Genomic DNA, 15,715 nt, shown 5'->3' on the forward strand with positions numbered 1-15,715 from the left:
CAAGTAAATAATTCCTTAAGTGATGAAAAATTACTGGTTCAACTGGCAGATTATTTCACTTTTAATATGGGAAAAAATAGTTATTGTAGCTGAAATAATCTTCCTTTTGTACAAGTATTTTTTAAATCAGTATTAAAGAATTAATGACTTAAACATGCTCCTAATTATTGCTGAAAAGTTACTTGTAACTTGGTTTTGTTTTCTATCATATTTACTAAGATATTTGTACTAGAACTAGACTTAAAATACTGGTTAGTATTTTGTGTTTTTGCAGTGAATGAAAGATGGAGCCGTTTTTCCTGACTGCAGACTGAGAGCAGCTGCTGCTTTCTGTCTTATCAGATGTTGTTTATCACTTTGTTTCCTTCTGGGAGCAGATTTTAAGTTTATTTTAAGGTTTTAATCGAGCTGCTGCTGACTTCTGCAACTCCTCTGTTATTTAAACAACATTAAACAAACTGCATCTGGGATGAAAGTACTTTATCTGCTAAAAAAGCTCATGTTGTGCAGTTTATTTATTGTTTTCTCAATTATATTTACTCAGGTTTATCTGATTTATCTTCCAGTAATTTTCTTCCTTAACATTAAAGCAGCTTATTTTCCCAGAAATGCAGAAACAGTTTTTGACCAAAGTGTTTTTAGTTGATATAATGTTTACGAATGAAATGTTTAGCATTTCTAAGTTTAGATAAGAGAAAGCAGCAACATTGGCATTAAGAGGGTTAATTTGATTGTTAGGAAGCTGGCAATTAATTTAAAAAAATATCATCCCTTATTGTTTCCTGCTCAGTGAGTTTTACCAACTTAATGATTAAGCTGCAGCGTTTTTGTTTGAGCCGAACTTCTGGTCTATTTTTAGCTGTTCTCCCTAACAACTGTGGCAACAAAGAGACTAAAAATGCAGCTCAAATAAAAAATAATAAAGCTTTACTCCCCTGATAAAATGCTGTGATGTATATTAGTGATGCTGTTTGGATAAATCTGTATATTTTTAAACCTTGCGCCACGCCTGTTCAGATGTGCTCAGGTCTCCCTCTGCTGGTAAGAGCAGGAAACTGCTTGTCCTTCCGCTTCTGATTGACAGACTTGACCCCGCCCACTCTTGCTCAATCCTCAAATCTGATTGGCTGTTCGTTCTCTCTGTCATCACTTGTGGTTCTTTCCAAGAATTAATCCTCAAATCTTTCCTGCTGTTGACAATTTTTACTCTTCAGCTGTTTTCCTGCCTCTTATGTTTGTTTGTTTGTTTTAATTTAAACTATTTTTATATTATTTTCCTTCAGTATTTTTTCCCTTTGTTTTGCATGAAGCATTAAAGTTAAATGAGTTTGACTAACTTGCTGTAGAGTAGTTTCCAAATGGATAGAAAATCACTTTACTTTTCTATCCAATAAAATCATCTTTAAATTATCATTAAAAACTCTTTTTTATTATTATTTTCTGGAGGTTTTATGCTGTTGCTGTTTTTACATCCTCATTAAGTTAATTTCTGCTGCCTTTGTCTTTTCTTTTCTCTCCTCAGGGACAATTGTTAGCGTGGGAGATCCTAAGAAGAAATATACTCGGTTTGAAAAAATAGGACAGGGGTGAGTGCTTTATGAAAAACATGATTACATAAAGCTTAGTCATGAAAAAAAAAAAAACCTAAATAATTAAACGCCAACACGCTTTTAATGAATTTTCCTCAACTTAGTTTTAGGCCTAGTCCACACATAGCCAGATATCTGAGAAAATAAATACATTTTTACGCATTTTGGTGTTTTTGTTTCACTAAAAACAATTATTTATAAAAACAAATGCCTATCTGTCAGTACATGTTGATGCAGAGTGCACTGTCATAGTGGCAGATTTATTTATTAAAATAGTTTTAAGAAAAATAAATCTGTTTATTTGAATCAAAGTGAAATTATCTTGCGTATTTTCTAAGATATAAATTATTATACACTTATAGATGGGATTTCATAGTGAAAACATAATTTGTTTTTTGTCTAAAGGAGTTTAAATATTTCTCATTTTATTTTTCTGAACTATTCAGGAAGATTTGTCTTTATTGTAAAAGTATATATTGTTTCTAATTCTAAAATACATGTTGATCTTTTCTTAAATACCATAATTTTATTTTGCCTCCAGCTGGTCTAAATTGGACCTTTCTCCCTTTCCTTTCCCTTTTAGCGCCTCTGGTACAGTGTACACAGCTATAGACATCGCTACAGGACAAGAGGTCAGTTTGTTTTCTTCTTTTTCAATTTGTAACAAAAAAGCCAAATAAAAATACTTAAAAAAAATAGTTATCTTTGAAAGATAATGCATTTCTGATGATTACATTAAGAAAACCAGCTACTTTGGTTATTTTGCCAAGCAAAGTAGAAAAACTACCCGAATAAAATGTTTGAAAATGTACAATATTCACTATAAATTGGATTCAGTTGAAATTAAAAATAAAAATCTAGTTTGAAGTTTCTAATGTGACATGTAAAGTGAATGTCGGTTAATTTTATGCTTTTAATTAAAGCAAAACAACACAAAGAAGAGAAAAACTGTGAGTTCAGGTGAAGTTCACACAATAGAAAGATGCAACATATTTAATTTCTCGAAACATCCTGGATTATTTCATAGCTAATCCGTCACTTTCACCCTCAGGATTAGCCCACTTCACTCCATAAAGACTCCTTGCACCTCCTCACATATATATATTTTTTTTCAATGTTTTTCTTGTATTTTTCTTTCCTGTCAGGTTGCCATTAAACAGATGAACCTGCAGCAGCAGCCAAAGAAAGAGCTGATCATCAACGAGATTCTGGTGATGAGGGAAAACAAGAACCCAAACATTGTCAACTACCTGGACAGGTTAGCTCTTGCAGCACAGCCTTAGGCTGAGAATATGTGGGAAGGAGATGGTAGCGAATGCTTTTAGCTGTTAGACTAGGCTTTCCAACACTTAAAGCAGGTAGTGCTCCTCGTTTTCAAACACTGACTCCAGCTAAAGTTGTTAGTGGTGACAAATGGTAGATATAGCACAGTTAGCATACACACATGTAATATACCAGTGGAAGGCTAAACCTAAAGCATGAAACAGCTAACAGTAAAACGTTATACCAGAGTGGTATTTAGTGGAAGCTATTATGCTAAAGTTGGAATCGGATACTTATTCCAACTAAAGTTGTTTAACGGCGACAAGTGGTAAATTTAACACAGTTTGCATTCTTGCATCTACTATACCAATAATGGGAATGGCTAATTAAATGTTAGCTACACTAAACCTAAAGCACTAAACTCCTACATCAACATAGTATTTAGCAGAAGCTAATGCTAATGTGCTAACTTAAATTCAAATTCTACCTGCCATTGCAAGACTAAATATTTTTATTGCCCTTAGATATTGTATTCATGTTTATATTTTGTTCTCCACTTTCTGCATCTTATTTTGCTCCATTTCTGTTTGATGTTTGAAGTAAAGTTATATGGATGGAAAAAGATCTTCACCCACTGCAAGAAGTTCATATTCACGCTCTTATTTTGAAGAATTTTTATCGGTTGAAAACCAAAGCTTCAACACAGATGTCAAACTTATTCAGTTTAAAGTTGCCAGTTGTGACATGTGTCTCAGGAAGTGACTTAGAGTAAAATGTTTTGCTGCTGTTCAGACTCCGACTTCTGCAGGGAAAGATTAAAAGATAAATCTGGCTTTGAAGTTTGAGGTAATTTATTTGTTTTTTGAGACTCACTAGGGTTTTTTTTTTTCTAAAAACTCCTTTATTTGTTTGATTTTTTTCCAAACAATTGACCTGTTTACATGTTTAAAAGTAGAGACTTGGGTAAGTATTCTCTGACCTCTCCGGGAGGTTTCAGCGTGCAGAATCACCTGAACGATGTAGAAAGTGTCGGATCCAAACACTCGGCCCTGATGCTTTCCCTTTATGCCCACAGAGCTGCTCTGGGAAGTTTCAGGAAAACATCCAAAGAGCTGTTTTCTCTTTTTCCCCCCCCCCTCCCCCCCGCCCACCATCCTTTGAGTGGTAACCATGCGTCTGTGGCATGTCTGGTTGTCATAGCGCTGTCGTCTCCATGGAGACAGCATTTCCCTGTCGCCGTGTTTTATGTGTTTGTTCTCGACTGTTGAACAGTTCAGCAACATAAATCTGTTTAGAGTTGCATTTCATTTCGGTGCGGTAACGCTGGATCGCTGCTTTCTGGCCGAACGCCGATGGATCTTTACAAATTCAGAAAACATTTAAATATTAAAGCCAGAATTTAAAATATATATATATATATTTTTTTTTTCCACAGATAATGTCCAACATCAGGACAGCCTTGTGTTTTCTTTTGAGAGGTGATTTAGTTTTTATTCTCAGAGGTGCTGAGACATAGATAACAGCTTATTCTTCTATTTTTGATAAAATTTTATTATGAAGACAAAAATATGAAAACACAAAGTTTACTTATAAAATGTATTTGACGTTTTGATTTATAGAACATTTTTTAATTTATTAAACCCAATTTTCTGATGATTTACATTTAAACTGACTCACTTTCACTATTAAGTTAAATATTATTTTTGTAATATTTTATTTTAATTTGGTTTTAACTAGTCTTATAAGGTAGCCTTAAACCTTATTAGACAAAGTAAATTATTATATTCTGCCCTACTTTGACTTTAAGCAGTCTCATGGGTATGTTGAACGGTGCCCCTAAATAAAATAAATTATTGTTGTTCTTGTCATTGCGTTACAGATGTTTCTTTTTTAACATCTGGATACTTTCAGATATATATTTTGTGTTAATCAGAGCAGCTCATTGTATTGGTTTGTGTCATGGTGCAGCTACCTGGTCGGCGATGAGCTGTGGGTGGTGATGGAGTACCTGGCTGGAGGTTCGCTGACTGACGTCGTCACGGAAACCTGCATGGATGAAGCTCAGATTGCTGCTGTGTGTAGAGAGGTAGAAGAATAAATACTTAAATGTCAAGCATCTGGTTTATAAACACATAGTTATCAAGGGGTGAACGGTTATATAAAGCCCTGATCTTTAAAGAAATACCTAACAGTTAGCTAACCAGGAAAAATAAACAGGATTTCTTAACATTTATTGTATTAGTCAGTCAAATAATTTACATCCAAATGTAAATTATTTAAGATGCATAGAGGTTGTTAAAGAGCATTTTACATGCCATTTCTGACTCAGTCCTGGCTCCCATTAATGTTTAAAGAAACATGGCTTGGAAAGCAAGTACATTTTCTATTTTTTTAGCACCTTTCACAGATAAAAACACAAAGTTCTTCAAAACACGTCAGAAAAGCACATCAAACATAACATGAAATTAAATTGAGCTGTGTTTTAAAATAAGTAATTTAAAACATGTTTAAACTGACACAAACTTGCACTTAACAATATTAATCATACTTAATTCTAGATAACCGCCTGATATGCAGCAGGTCTAATCACATTTTCACAAGCATTATATTTGTAAATTAGAATGACAAAAATGTTATGTCCTATAAGCAAAATAAATGAGGGTGGTACGAACACTCGTCCCTGGGGAACTCCTCCAGCCACGCTGGGCCAAAAGGAGAAATGACGACACCAGGCTCCTCGGTCCAGTGCAGATCACATAAATCTGGTCAAATGTCCGCAGTTCACATTTGTAGTGGCAGATATTCTGACTTACACAGGTAAGAAACACCAGGTGTTGGGAAGAGGTGCATTCCAATTCTACATTAGTGAGTTTGTTGTTGTTTAGAATCTAAATGGAACTCAGCCCATGTTTCCTTCAGTGCTGCCTTGAATTAGTTTCAATTAATCTTAATCAAAAGCAACATTCTTAATAAGTAGGTAATTTTCAGTTAATTGCATGTAACTATAAAAGTTATGTATTTTTTAATGTCAGTTTATGTTTTCTTTGCAGTGTCTGCAGGCGTTGGAGTTCCTCCACTCGAACCAGGTCATCCATCGAGACATCAAGAGCGACAACATCCTGCTGGGCATGGACGGCTCCGTGAAGCTCAGTCAGTGTCACGCCTTCACTTCCTGATCCTTTCACAAAACAACTCCGCTCTGTTTCAGAGAAAGTTTCTCTTTCTAAAGTTTATTTCCTTCAATCTTTGTGTCCATCTTTCTTTTTTTTATTTTTCTTTCCTTTTGTTCTTTTTCTTTTATTTTCATTCTTTATTTTTTCTTCTTCCTTTCTTTTGTTGTTCTTTTTCTCTTTTCTGTCTTTTCTTCCTTTAGTTCTCTCTCTGTTTTTCTTCCATCTTTCTATTTTCTGTCCATCTTCTATTCTTTCTCTTTTTCTTTCCCTTTTCTTGCTTTCTATTTCCATTTTCTTTTTTCTTAGTCTTTTTTTTCCCTTTTAAATTTTTTTCATTATTTTCTTTTTTCCATATTTTATTTATTTTGTCATAAATTCTAAATTAACTGTAGTATTTTATATGTTATATCTAGACTTGAAGACCTGAGAAAAAATTGGGTTTTTGGGGGGAAATGTCTGGAAACCATGGAAACCGTTACCAAGGCGATGCCCTCTCATAAACCCGGCTCAGGGAAATGCAGCTTTTCATAATAAACAGAGGTGTGGAGGGAAAATCACGCCCATGTGGGTTTGCTTGGCAGCTCAGGGTTGTTACAGTGGTGGGTTTACTGTAACCCCTCTTTGCTCTCTACATACACTCCCATTTATTTGCTTCTTTTAGCAAAATGCCTCTTATACAAATATTTAACTTGCCGCATTGAACATAGGAGTTTATTTACCTGAACTTTGGAAGGTTTAACTGAGGTCCGGCTCTTTCTCTCTCTACTTCCCAGCCGACTTTGGATTCTGCGCCCAGATCACTCCGGAGCAGAGCAAGCGCAGCACCATGGTGGGGACTCCTTATTGGATGGCTCCAGAGGTCGTGACCCGGAAGGCTTATGGGCCCAAAGTGGACATCTGGTCCCTGGGCATCATGGCCATCGAGATGGTGGAGGGGGAGCCGCCGTATCTGAACGAGAATCCCCTCAGGGTGAGAGCCGGGGCTTCAGACTCAACTTAAAATCAAGTTAAAAGCATTTTTTATGTTTAGTATTAGGTATTTTTTTAGAAGAAATCTAGTTACGGTGTCCTTCTAAAGTTAATCTGTGATATTTTACTACTTAGCTTTAAAATTTTTAGCTAACAGAGAAAGATTTTACAGCTTAAAATAGTAGAAAATGACCTCCATGTCACAAAGTTAGGAGGATCTTTTTTATTTAATGATTAGAAGTTGTGGTTTATTGACTCAAAGTCAAAGAATTATGTGAATTACTAAACAAACACCATGACTACATCTGTCATAGTAACACATTTTGCTGGACGATAAATTGTCCCAGAAGTTATTTCGATAAATATGGTTGTTTTGAGACAATTTTCAATAAATATAATTCTGGCATTATGGCACATTCTCAAAGATTTATCTCCTTTCAATTAATCATGCAATTAATTGATTTATTGTTTATTGCAACATAATTTATCTCATTGATGCCGCAATGTAGTTGAAGGACGTTCAGATTTTAATTCAGCCATTACTAAGTCAACCACTAGATGGCAGTAAAGTAAAGCTACTACAACTTCAAGGCTCTGCTTGCATTCTGGGAAAAAAAAAACTAAAAATGTTGCTTTTCTTCTTCTTTTAGGCGCTGTATCTCATAGCAACCAATGGGACGCCGGAGCTGCAGAACCCAGAGAAACTGTCAACAATATTCAGAGACTTCCTGAACCGATGCCTGGAGATGGACGTGGAGAAACGAGGATCTGCTAAAGAACTACTGCAGGTAGTTCTCATGAACACACCGGGTCCGGTGTGTTCATGAGAAAAAACAAAACCAAGTGAAACCAGAGAGATGCTGTAAGCTTCATTCTAAATAAATTACTAATCAAGTCATGAAAAACTAATTCTGGGGCAATAAACTGTCCCAGAATTTTTCCGATAGATGATAATATTGTTTTGAAACCATTTTCAAGTAACATATTGATAATGGTGTATCAATACCAGTATTAATATACCATTATTAATGAACTTTAATTTTATACACACCACAGTGAAAGTGGAAGATAATTTAACTATCTAAAATAAAACAAAACAACCAAAAACAATAAATAAAAAGGAAATGAAAACCTTCAAAAAAAGACTGATCATCAGAATGGAAATGATTGAGCTTATTTTAGTTTATCATGAGATTATTGATGAATTGCTTATTGCCACAGGCTTATAAATGCATCAGAGTTGTGAAACATTTGCAGTAGCCATATTTGTTTTATTTTAAATGGATGTTTCTGTCTCCATCCTGCCTCATTTCCTCTCCCAGCACCAGTTCCTGAAGATGGCCAAGCCTCTCTCCAGCCTCACTCCTCTCATTCTGGCAGCCAAGGAGGCGGCAAAGAACAACCGCTAGCTGCCACTGCTCTGGTTTGTCGTCATCGCTACGTGAGTCTGCGGCCGCCGGCCCGGTTACAAAACCCTCAGAAGGACTTGAGTTGTTCTCTCTCTCCTCCTCCGAGTGTTTTCTACCTTGGAGCTGCTTTATTTGCCCTGTCTCCTTCCACCCCATCCGCCTCACAGAGAGGAAAAGCCCCCAAACACCCCACCGGACCCAGGCGAAGGGACCGAGGGACGTCTCCAGAGCCCAAAGACGCCGGCTCGTTTTTATTGTTTTTAAATCAGGACCACATCGTCGGACATTTGGACGTTTTTTATTTTGTTTTGGAAGCGATTCCTTTTTTATGAATCAGTTTTAGTTGTTGCGTGTTTGTCACCGTGGACCGTTGGGATTTTATTCATGTCGATCGTAGCGTCGCCCTGTGCAGAGCCGGTCGGGTTTGGTACTTTGTCGTGTCTTTGTTAAACACTGGTTTGCCCAGAGCCATCAATGGACGAGGTTCAACATAAAACCGAATTATCATCTTTCACTGGAGCACCAGAACCACAGGCTGCTCCTCAACAACGTCACATTAATCTACTAATTCTATGGTTTTAATACATAAATTATGTTTTTTATTTGTCATCTCCCATGCAGTTGCTGTTTAAAGTATTCTAGATTTCTTCTGTTTTTGCTTTTTTGTCACAACAAAAACTTTCAGACCATCAAACTGTTTTTAATATTAGACACTGACGAACAGAGGAAGTTTTAAATGACAAAAGCGATTCAAGAAGTAAAACCAGAGTTAGTAATAACCAGAGTTGGTTCTAGTTACATTCACTCAAGTAACTTTTTTTGGAAAAAAAAAATTACTTTTACTACGCTGTACTTTTACTTGAGTATCTCTACTCTTACTCGAGTAAAATTTTGGGGTTTGGTCCATCCGATGATGTAATTTTTAAATATTAAAGGTTTAATTTGACCAGTTATTCAGTACTTGATTAGACCTTTTACCAAGTACTTTTGTACTTGAGTAAAATATATTGAAGTAATGCTACTCTTACTTGAGTACAGTTTTTGGGTACTCTACTCTGCGAGTAAAGGGCCACATCTGGCCACGCCCCTCCGTGCATCCTGGCTCCGCCCACTTTGCTGGAACTGTCCAGAAATTGTCTGGGGGGCAGGGCTAGTTATGTTAGCCTCTTTCACATAGAAGCCAGGTTGATTTGTTTTCTGTTATCAAGTGAAATAATAATTTAAAAACTAAATTCAGTTCTGATCTGAAGCAGAAGAAATCTGTAAATACTTTCTCACAGATCTGTAGATAGAGCTGTAGAATTAAAAAGGGGTGTACTTATTTTATTATTTCAGTAAAAGAGGAACCGTCCATCTGTGGCTCTGGGCGTCGGTGGGCTCGTTTTGGGCTCTGGGGGGAAAGTGCATGAGATCCACCTTTTCTTTGTTTTTATACGGTATGTTTAGAGTAAGAAGTGATAAATGAGCGCATCGATGATTAATGAAGGATGCTTGTGTACGATAGTAGAGATCATATCTGAATCCTATTTTCAGAAGACGGATAAATGTTTTCCAGCCTGGAGGAGCCCTGTGAACATGCGGTGTATATTTTACATGCAAGAAGAAAAACAACCGTTCCAGCTTTTGTTTACAGATCATTTTTTTATACATTGATCAGATTATTACATTTATAATTTTTGGATGAGGAGTTGAGCTTCGGAGAATCTGAAAACTCTGCAAAAAACTCCTAAACATTTATCCAAAACTGTCTCTGATTTTATGATTTCTTCCTTTTTTTGTTATTTTTTTAGGTACTTCTGGCCTTAAACTGTTTCAAAGGCTTAAGAATTGTTTTAATGTTTGATGGAAGTGACGAGCTGCAGCATTTTCAGTCGAAGCTCCATTTAATTTCAACACAACTTAAAGCTTAACTGTTATTACTGGATATTTCTCTGCAGCAAATCAGCAGGTGCAACAAAATGTGAACATTATCCGCTTTGCATCAGAAAAACAGGCGAAAGTTTATGATTTAATGTTTAATAACTGGCTGAAAATGTTGCAGTTGTGTTGTTGTGTCCAGGTCTGAATCCCCATAAAGCTCAGCTGAATATTTAAAGGGCTATTCTGCAGTTTTTCATATTTAGTTTGAAACCAAGAGTCACGATGCAGGAGCTGCCTGTCGAGTATTTTTCATCCAGTTTCTGGTGCAAATACCTTAATATACTTGAAATAAGAGAAAACTAACTTACAAGTTACTTCTAAGCAAGATATAGGAGTTTGTTTTAAATTAATTCCTTAATATCAATTATAAAAAGTACTGGTTCGATTAGCAGATTATTTCACTATTAACATGGGTAAAATATCTCATTATAGATTAAATGGCGTATTACTGCCAGTGTAGATGGGAGAAAAAAGAGACTAAATTTCTGCCAAAAATCTTAGACGTTTTCTAGAAAAATCTTAGAATTTTCTGAGTTTGAAAATTTGCTAAAAAAAAAAAAAAAAAATTCTAAATTTAATCACAGTAATTTGAAAAAAAAAAAAAACAGGAAATAAAAGTAGAAAATTTGACTAACCTCGGTATACTGTTGGGTTTCCAAACATATTTTATATATTTATTTTAATAAAGCACAATTCTTTTCATGATTTTTCACTTTTGATTCTCAGACATAAACAATAACTATCACTCTTTTCAAGGTTTTATATTTCCAAGCAACCATGTCAGTCCCGGTCTGAGCAGATTAGTCTTCAGTGTAAATAACCATGAATGTGTTTCAGTAACTGTCTCATGTAGACTTAATGGCCTTTTAAGGCTTATAAAATGGCGTTCAAACTGCTTCTGAGTTGACTTGAGTTGAAAAATATCTACTTTTTTCAGCTCCAGTGAGATTGATAAGTTCAGCAGATTGGAAGAAATTCATTTCATATGAATCCATAATGAACGTTTTCAGAGATCTAATCAAATCTACGAAAGACGCTGACCGCTTATAGCGCTCCAGATAACCCAACTTTTTTAAAAATAAAGCAGTACTGTCCTCTAAGTCAGCTGTTTCCAGACTTTTAGCACAAAATCACCAAGTTGAAAGCACACAATACTCTGAACTGTATTTAGCTCATTTTAATTACTGGGTGCAATAAAGTGTCTTTGAGTAAAAAGTTACTGGAGATTTGTGGCTCTGCTCACTTTATCATTAAAATGAAAGCAAAAATAAAAACAAAAAAAAATCTAAAAACACTTATTTTGTACTTAAAATGTATTATTTAAAGTATAAATTTGTTATTGAAAATCTCATACAAAGAAAAACAAATCTGGATCAGCTCCATTTACTGGAGTAAAACCATGCCCAAACTGCGTCCAGGAGCCACACAAAACTATTCCAAGGACCGCAAATGGCCCACGGACCACACGTTGGACACCCCTGGTCTAAGTGCCAACATTAATTTCCTGTGTCACCTGATGTATAAAAGAATAACAAACACACAAACGAATAACACTAATACACAAAAGAAAAACACTATTAATGTCAGGTACTGTCCACACAACAGCGCCACCTGCTGGAAATCCTCATGATAATCTTCATAAATGAGTTTTGCACAACAGCAGCAGCTTTGATGGGGATTGAGACTTGGTCCAACGTTAGGATGACAATGAGAAGATCAAACAAAGTCTCCAATCTTTACTGTATCAGAGCCATAATTTATCTGTTTGTAGAAATTGTTTTTGATTTTTCAAGACAACTGAAGAGGAACAAATAAAACGGTACAAAAACTGAATGATGTGACTTGTTTTCTTCCCAGAAAGTCCAGATAAACATGATGCTTAAATCCAGATTAGTGGCAGAAACTTCCAGTCACAGTGTTGAGCCAGTTATTTTTATTTATAACATTGTTTCCTGAGCCTCTAAACCCTTTAAGACAATTATGTAAACTGCTGTTCTGTAAATCCGGGAGAAAAATAATCTAAAATCTCTCACTGATTTCTTTCTGTCACACTCTGAGGATTTCCACTTTAATTAGCAGAGATAATTACCGTTCGCCCGCTTTCAACTTCGGATAATGAGGCAGTGTGTGAGTCAGTGTTGAGGCCTCCAGTGGCCGAGCGGTGGATCCGGTCCAGGTTGTTGCGTAATTCTGAACTTTCATTAATGTTTCAGCTGAGTGAACCCAGGCCTGTTGGCGTTCACATCTGAAAAAACAGGCAGAACATCAGGAGGAAGCAGCCGACCGGGTAATTCCTCGTGCGGCGTGGCGATTTACACGTGCTTTTAGCTAATATTACATCACTGGAGTTGAGAAGTTGTAATTTAGGGACCTTTAATGAACAGGTATCTTATTGTACGAATATGTGTCTGATTAAACTTGACCACAGAGATGCATAAATAGGAAGAGTTTTAGGCTATGTTCACACTGCAGCCTGAAATGACCCAATTCTGATTTCTTATTTATATGTATATTTAATTTTTCTACCTCAATGCGACCTGTATCGGATCTTCTCATGACAGTCTAAATAACACAGATCAGATTTTTTATAAAGCGACCCAGGCCACTGGGATATCCGAGCTGAAATGTTCAAATGTGATCTGAATCTGAACGGCCAAGTCTCATTCATCCGACTTAAACGTCATCGATACTCGACAAACGTCACTATTCTGCGTCCTGATACACGCAAGCAGGAAGAAAAGCAACAACCATGACGGACCATAATGGGGTTTAAGCTGTTAATGTGCTGCTCTGGTCGGACAACGACTTCAAAATTGTAAGCTAAGCTCCACCGTTAGCATCCCTGTTTACTTCCGCAAAGACTGTGCACTTCTTCTTTTATGGCGGTTGGCGAAACTACTGCGCATGCGCGGCATTACAGCTCACACAGGAGATCCCATACCTGATCCCATACAAGTCGCATTTGGATATGTGAACAACCGAAACACATAAGATTTCACAAAAAAATCGGAATTGAACTTTTTTAAGCTCGCAGTGTGAACGTTGCCTTAGCCTGTTTTGTGGTCTCTATTTATTACTCGGTTTGTTTAAATACAGTTTCCTTTAGCTTTCTGATTTTCTATAATGTTGAGCTAAGCCCATAATAAAACAGCCCATAATAAAACAGCCCATAATAAAACAATTTTGTTAATGAATTCATTTTTAGCTAAAATTAATCTTGGAAAAAGTGATCTTGCTAATGCAACTACTGTACAATTCTAAAGGTGGCTTTTTATGCTTCCTTGAACAGACTATGCAAAACTTGTTCATTACATTTTTTTTGCACAAAATCATTCTCAGATAATGAGATTATAGTCTGATCAGTTCTGCCTATTTTGAACTGTTTTAGGGGCTCTGTCACTTTAAATCTCAATAAGCTGCTGCTGGCCACATCCCTCAAATCAACTCGCTTGTGAAAATTACTGCAAACAGATGCATAATTATACCGCACATCTTTGAAAAGCAGAAGTGGAGACTCCTGTACAACCAACAAGGAAGCAGCAAGTGGTTTCTGGATGGTAAGTCAAAAATAAAACACTTCTCTTTTCCAGCAGCCATTGTTCAATGCATACAGCAGTAAAACCAGCTTGTGTTGCTAGGTAACAGCGCAATGTCACTCAATCGTGAGGTCTTTGAAACGGCTCATTTTCCAGACACCAAAAAATATTAACTGCCAAAAAACAGGCAGGTGTTTTGTAAGTGTTTGTGCTGTTTTTAGAAGCAGTAGAAACTCAAATGGAAGTATAAAAACGTGAAAAAGTGAATTTTGAGTTGTAGATCCCCTTTAAGGTGGCCATAAACTTAGCTTTCCTCACAGCATAATTTATAGATTTACACACAATATTTATATTTAGAAGCAAACTCAAATTTTTCCAAACAGAATCTAAAAACTGAGAGATTTAAATGTTTCTCAGAAAATACAAGCAGCTCTGGGGTTTTCATAAAGTCCAGTTTTTGCTCTTATCCCAGTTCAGGTTGCATCAAGCGTCTTACTTTCTGCACCGAACCTTTTGCAGTGGAGAGTTTGTCACCATGGTGACTGAGTGAAAATGACCTGACATTCGGTTGCAGTTTTTCCCCCTACCTCAGATTCACACAGTCGTGGATCTTCCTCCCGTGGTGCAGAGAAACGATGATGCTGGTTTCTGCTGCGGCTGCAGGGGAGATGAGCCGTGACAGGAACAGAGCAGGAAACGGATGAGAAGTGAGATGAAAACAAGACTTTAGAGATGAAGGAGACTGAGAAGATAAAAACTGAAGGAAGAGGAGTGAAGGGAAGAAGAAGTGAAGGTTTAAAGGTTGAGGCCAACGGAAAGGTGTGAGGAAACAACACAGTCGTGGGAATAACTGGATGCACTTCATGATTCAACAACTGAAGAACTTATGGAGAAATAATAACTCTAACTTTCTTAAAGGGACAGTATCATTTAAAATCAAAGTTTTTCAGCTTTACATCATGTTATAATGTTATGGAGTGTTGCTTTGATTTTTTTGAGGAATCCTTTAATCTCCATGGCAACCACTTTGTTCAAAACACCTGAGTGGACCTGGCTCCGCCTTCACGGGAGAAGCGCCTCCCGCTCTCAACTCCTTCAGACTAGCCACCAGCAATTAGCAACACCTAGAGGAATTTCGCATCTGCTGAGCTCATTAGCAACTTCTCCAATTTTAAACTGATAAATTCTGAAGTTATGAAGTTAAGTTTTTTGTTACAGTGGCAGTGTTATGTGCTTTCCAGCCACAGCGTCATTTTATAACATAATCAAGTAAAACTCTGTTACCTTCACTTGTTATAAAATTATGTATATATGTCAAATATGACTTAAAATAATTTTTAGTATTATCATTCCACCAACACCGTGCTTCACAGTGGAATAGGAGATATTTGTGCTGACATGCTGTTTACAGGGGCTTGCAAAAACATTAAATGTTTTTCATTATTTAATATTTTCTTACAAACTTAGAATTTTAACAAACACAAAGTAGCATATAATTGTAAAGGGAAGGAAAGTGATGTGTTTTTTTTTCTTACAAATAGAAATCTAAAAAAATGGGCATAGGTTGGTATTCAGAGCATCTTTTTTCCTTCAGTTACTGCTGCAAACATTTGGAGTATTTCTCATACGGCTTCTATATATAGATTCTGATCTATTTCAATTTCTCTGTTGGATTTATGTTTGAACTTCTCTACAGTTACTGGTGATTTTAGTTAGAGGTGCACCAATTGCAGTTTTCTGGCTGATCGCCAATTACAATCTTTAAAAAGCCGATTCCGATTTTGGCCGATATTGATTTTTTTTTTTTTTTTTTTTTTTTTTGAAAATGGCAAAAAACCCGTTGGGTTTGAAAACGG

The 15,715-nt window shown here is 36.2% G+C and overlaps 1 protein-coding gene and 1 long non-coding RNA gene across 5 annotated transcripts in view; both read left to right on the top strand.

Moving 5' to 3' along the window:
- Positions 1-10,563, top strand: part of pak1 (p21 protein (Cdc42/Rac)-activated kinase 1) — a 55,458-nt gene extending 44,895 nt beyond the window's left edge. For all 4 annotated transcript variants that reach the window (XM_015051982.1, XM_015051985.1, XM_015051983.1 and 1 more), the window contains 8 exons: positions 1,523-1,586; positions 2,173-2,221; positions 2,735-2,847; positions 4,821-4,938; positions 5,903-6,002; positions 6,799-6,995; positions 7,645-7,782; positions 8,317-10,563. In XM_015051982.1, coding sequence (XP_014907468.1) covers positions 1,523-1,586; positions 2,173-2,221; positions 2,735-2,847; positions 4,821-4,938; positions 5,903-6,002; positions 6,799-6,995; positions 7,645-7,782; positions 8,317-8,403 — 866 coding nt within the window. In that variant the 3' untranslated portion in view covers positions 8,404-10,563. The remainder of the gene's footprint in view (positions 1-1,522; positions 1,587-2,172; positions 2,222-2,734; positions 2,848-4,820; positions 4,939-5,902; positions 6,003-6,798; positions 6,996-7,644; positions 7,783-8,316) is intronic.
- A 3,277-nt stretch (positions 10,564-13,840) lies between these two features.
- The window catches only part of LOC106959420 (uncharacterized), a 6,017-nt gene continuing 4,142 nt past the window's right edge, over positions 13,841-15,715 (top strand). Inside the window, exon 1 of the long non-coding RNA XR_001427343.1 lies at positions 13,841-13,880. This is a non-coding gene — a long non-coding RNA (uncharacterized LOC106959420). The remainder of the gene's footprint in view (positions 13,881-15,715) is intronic.

The sequence above is a fragment of the Poecilia latipinna genome, unplaced genomic scaffold (genome assembly GCF_001443285.1).
Source record: "Poecilia latipinna isolate Pla-1442-1.1 unplaced genomic scaffold, P_latipinna-1.0 Scaffold1078, whole genome shotgun sequence".
Classification (NCBI taxonomy): Eukaryota; Metazoa; Chordata; class Actinopteri; order Cyprinodontiformes; family Poeciliidae; genus Poecilia; species Poecilia latipinna.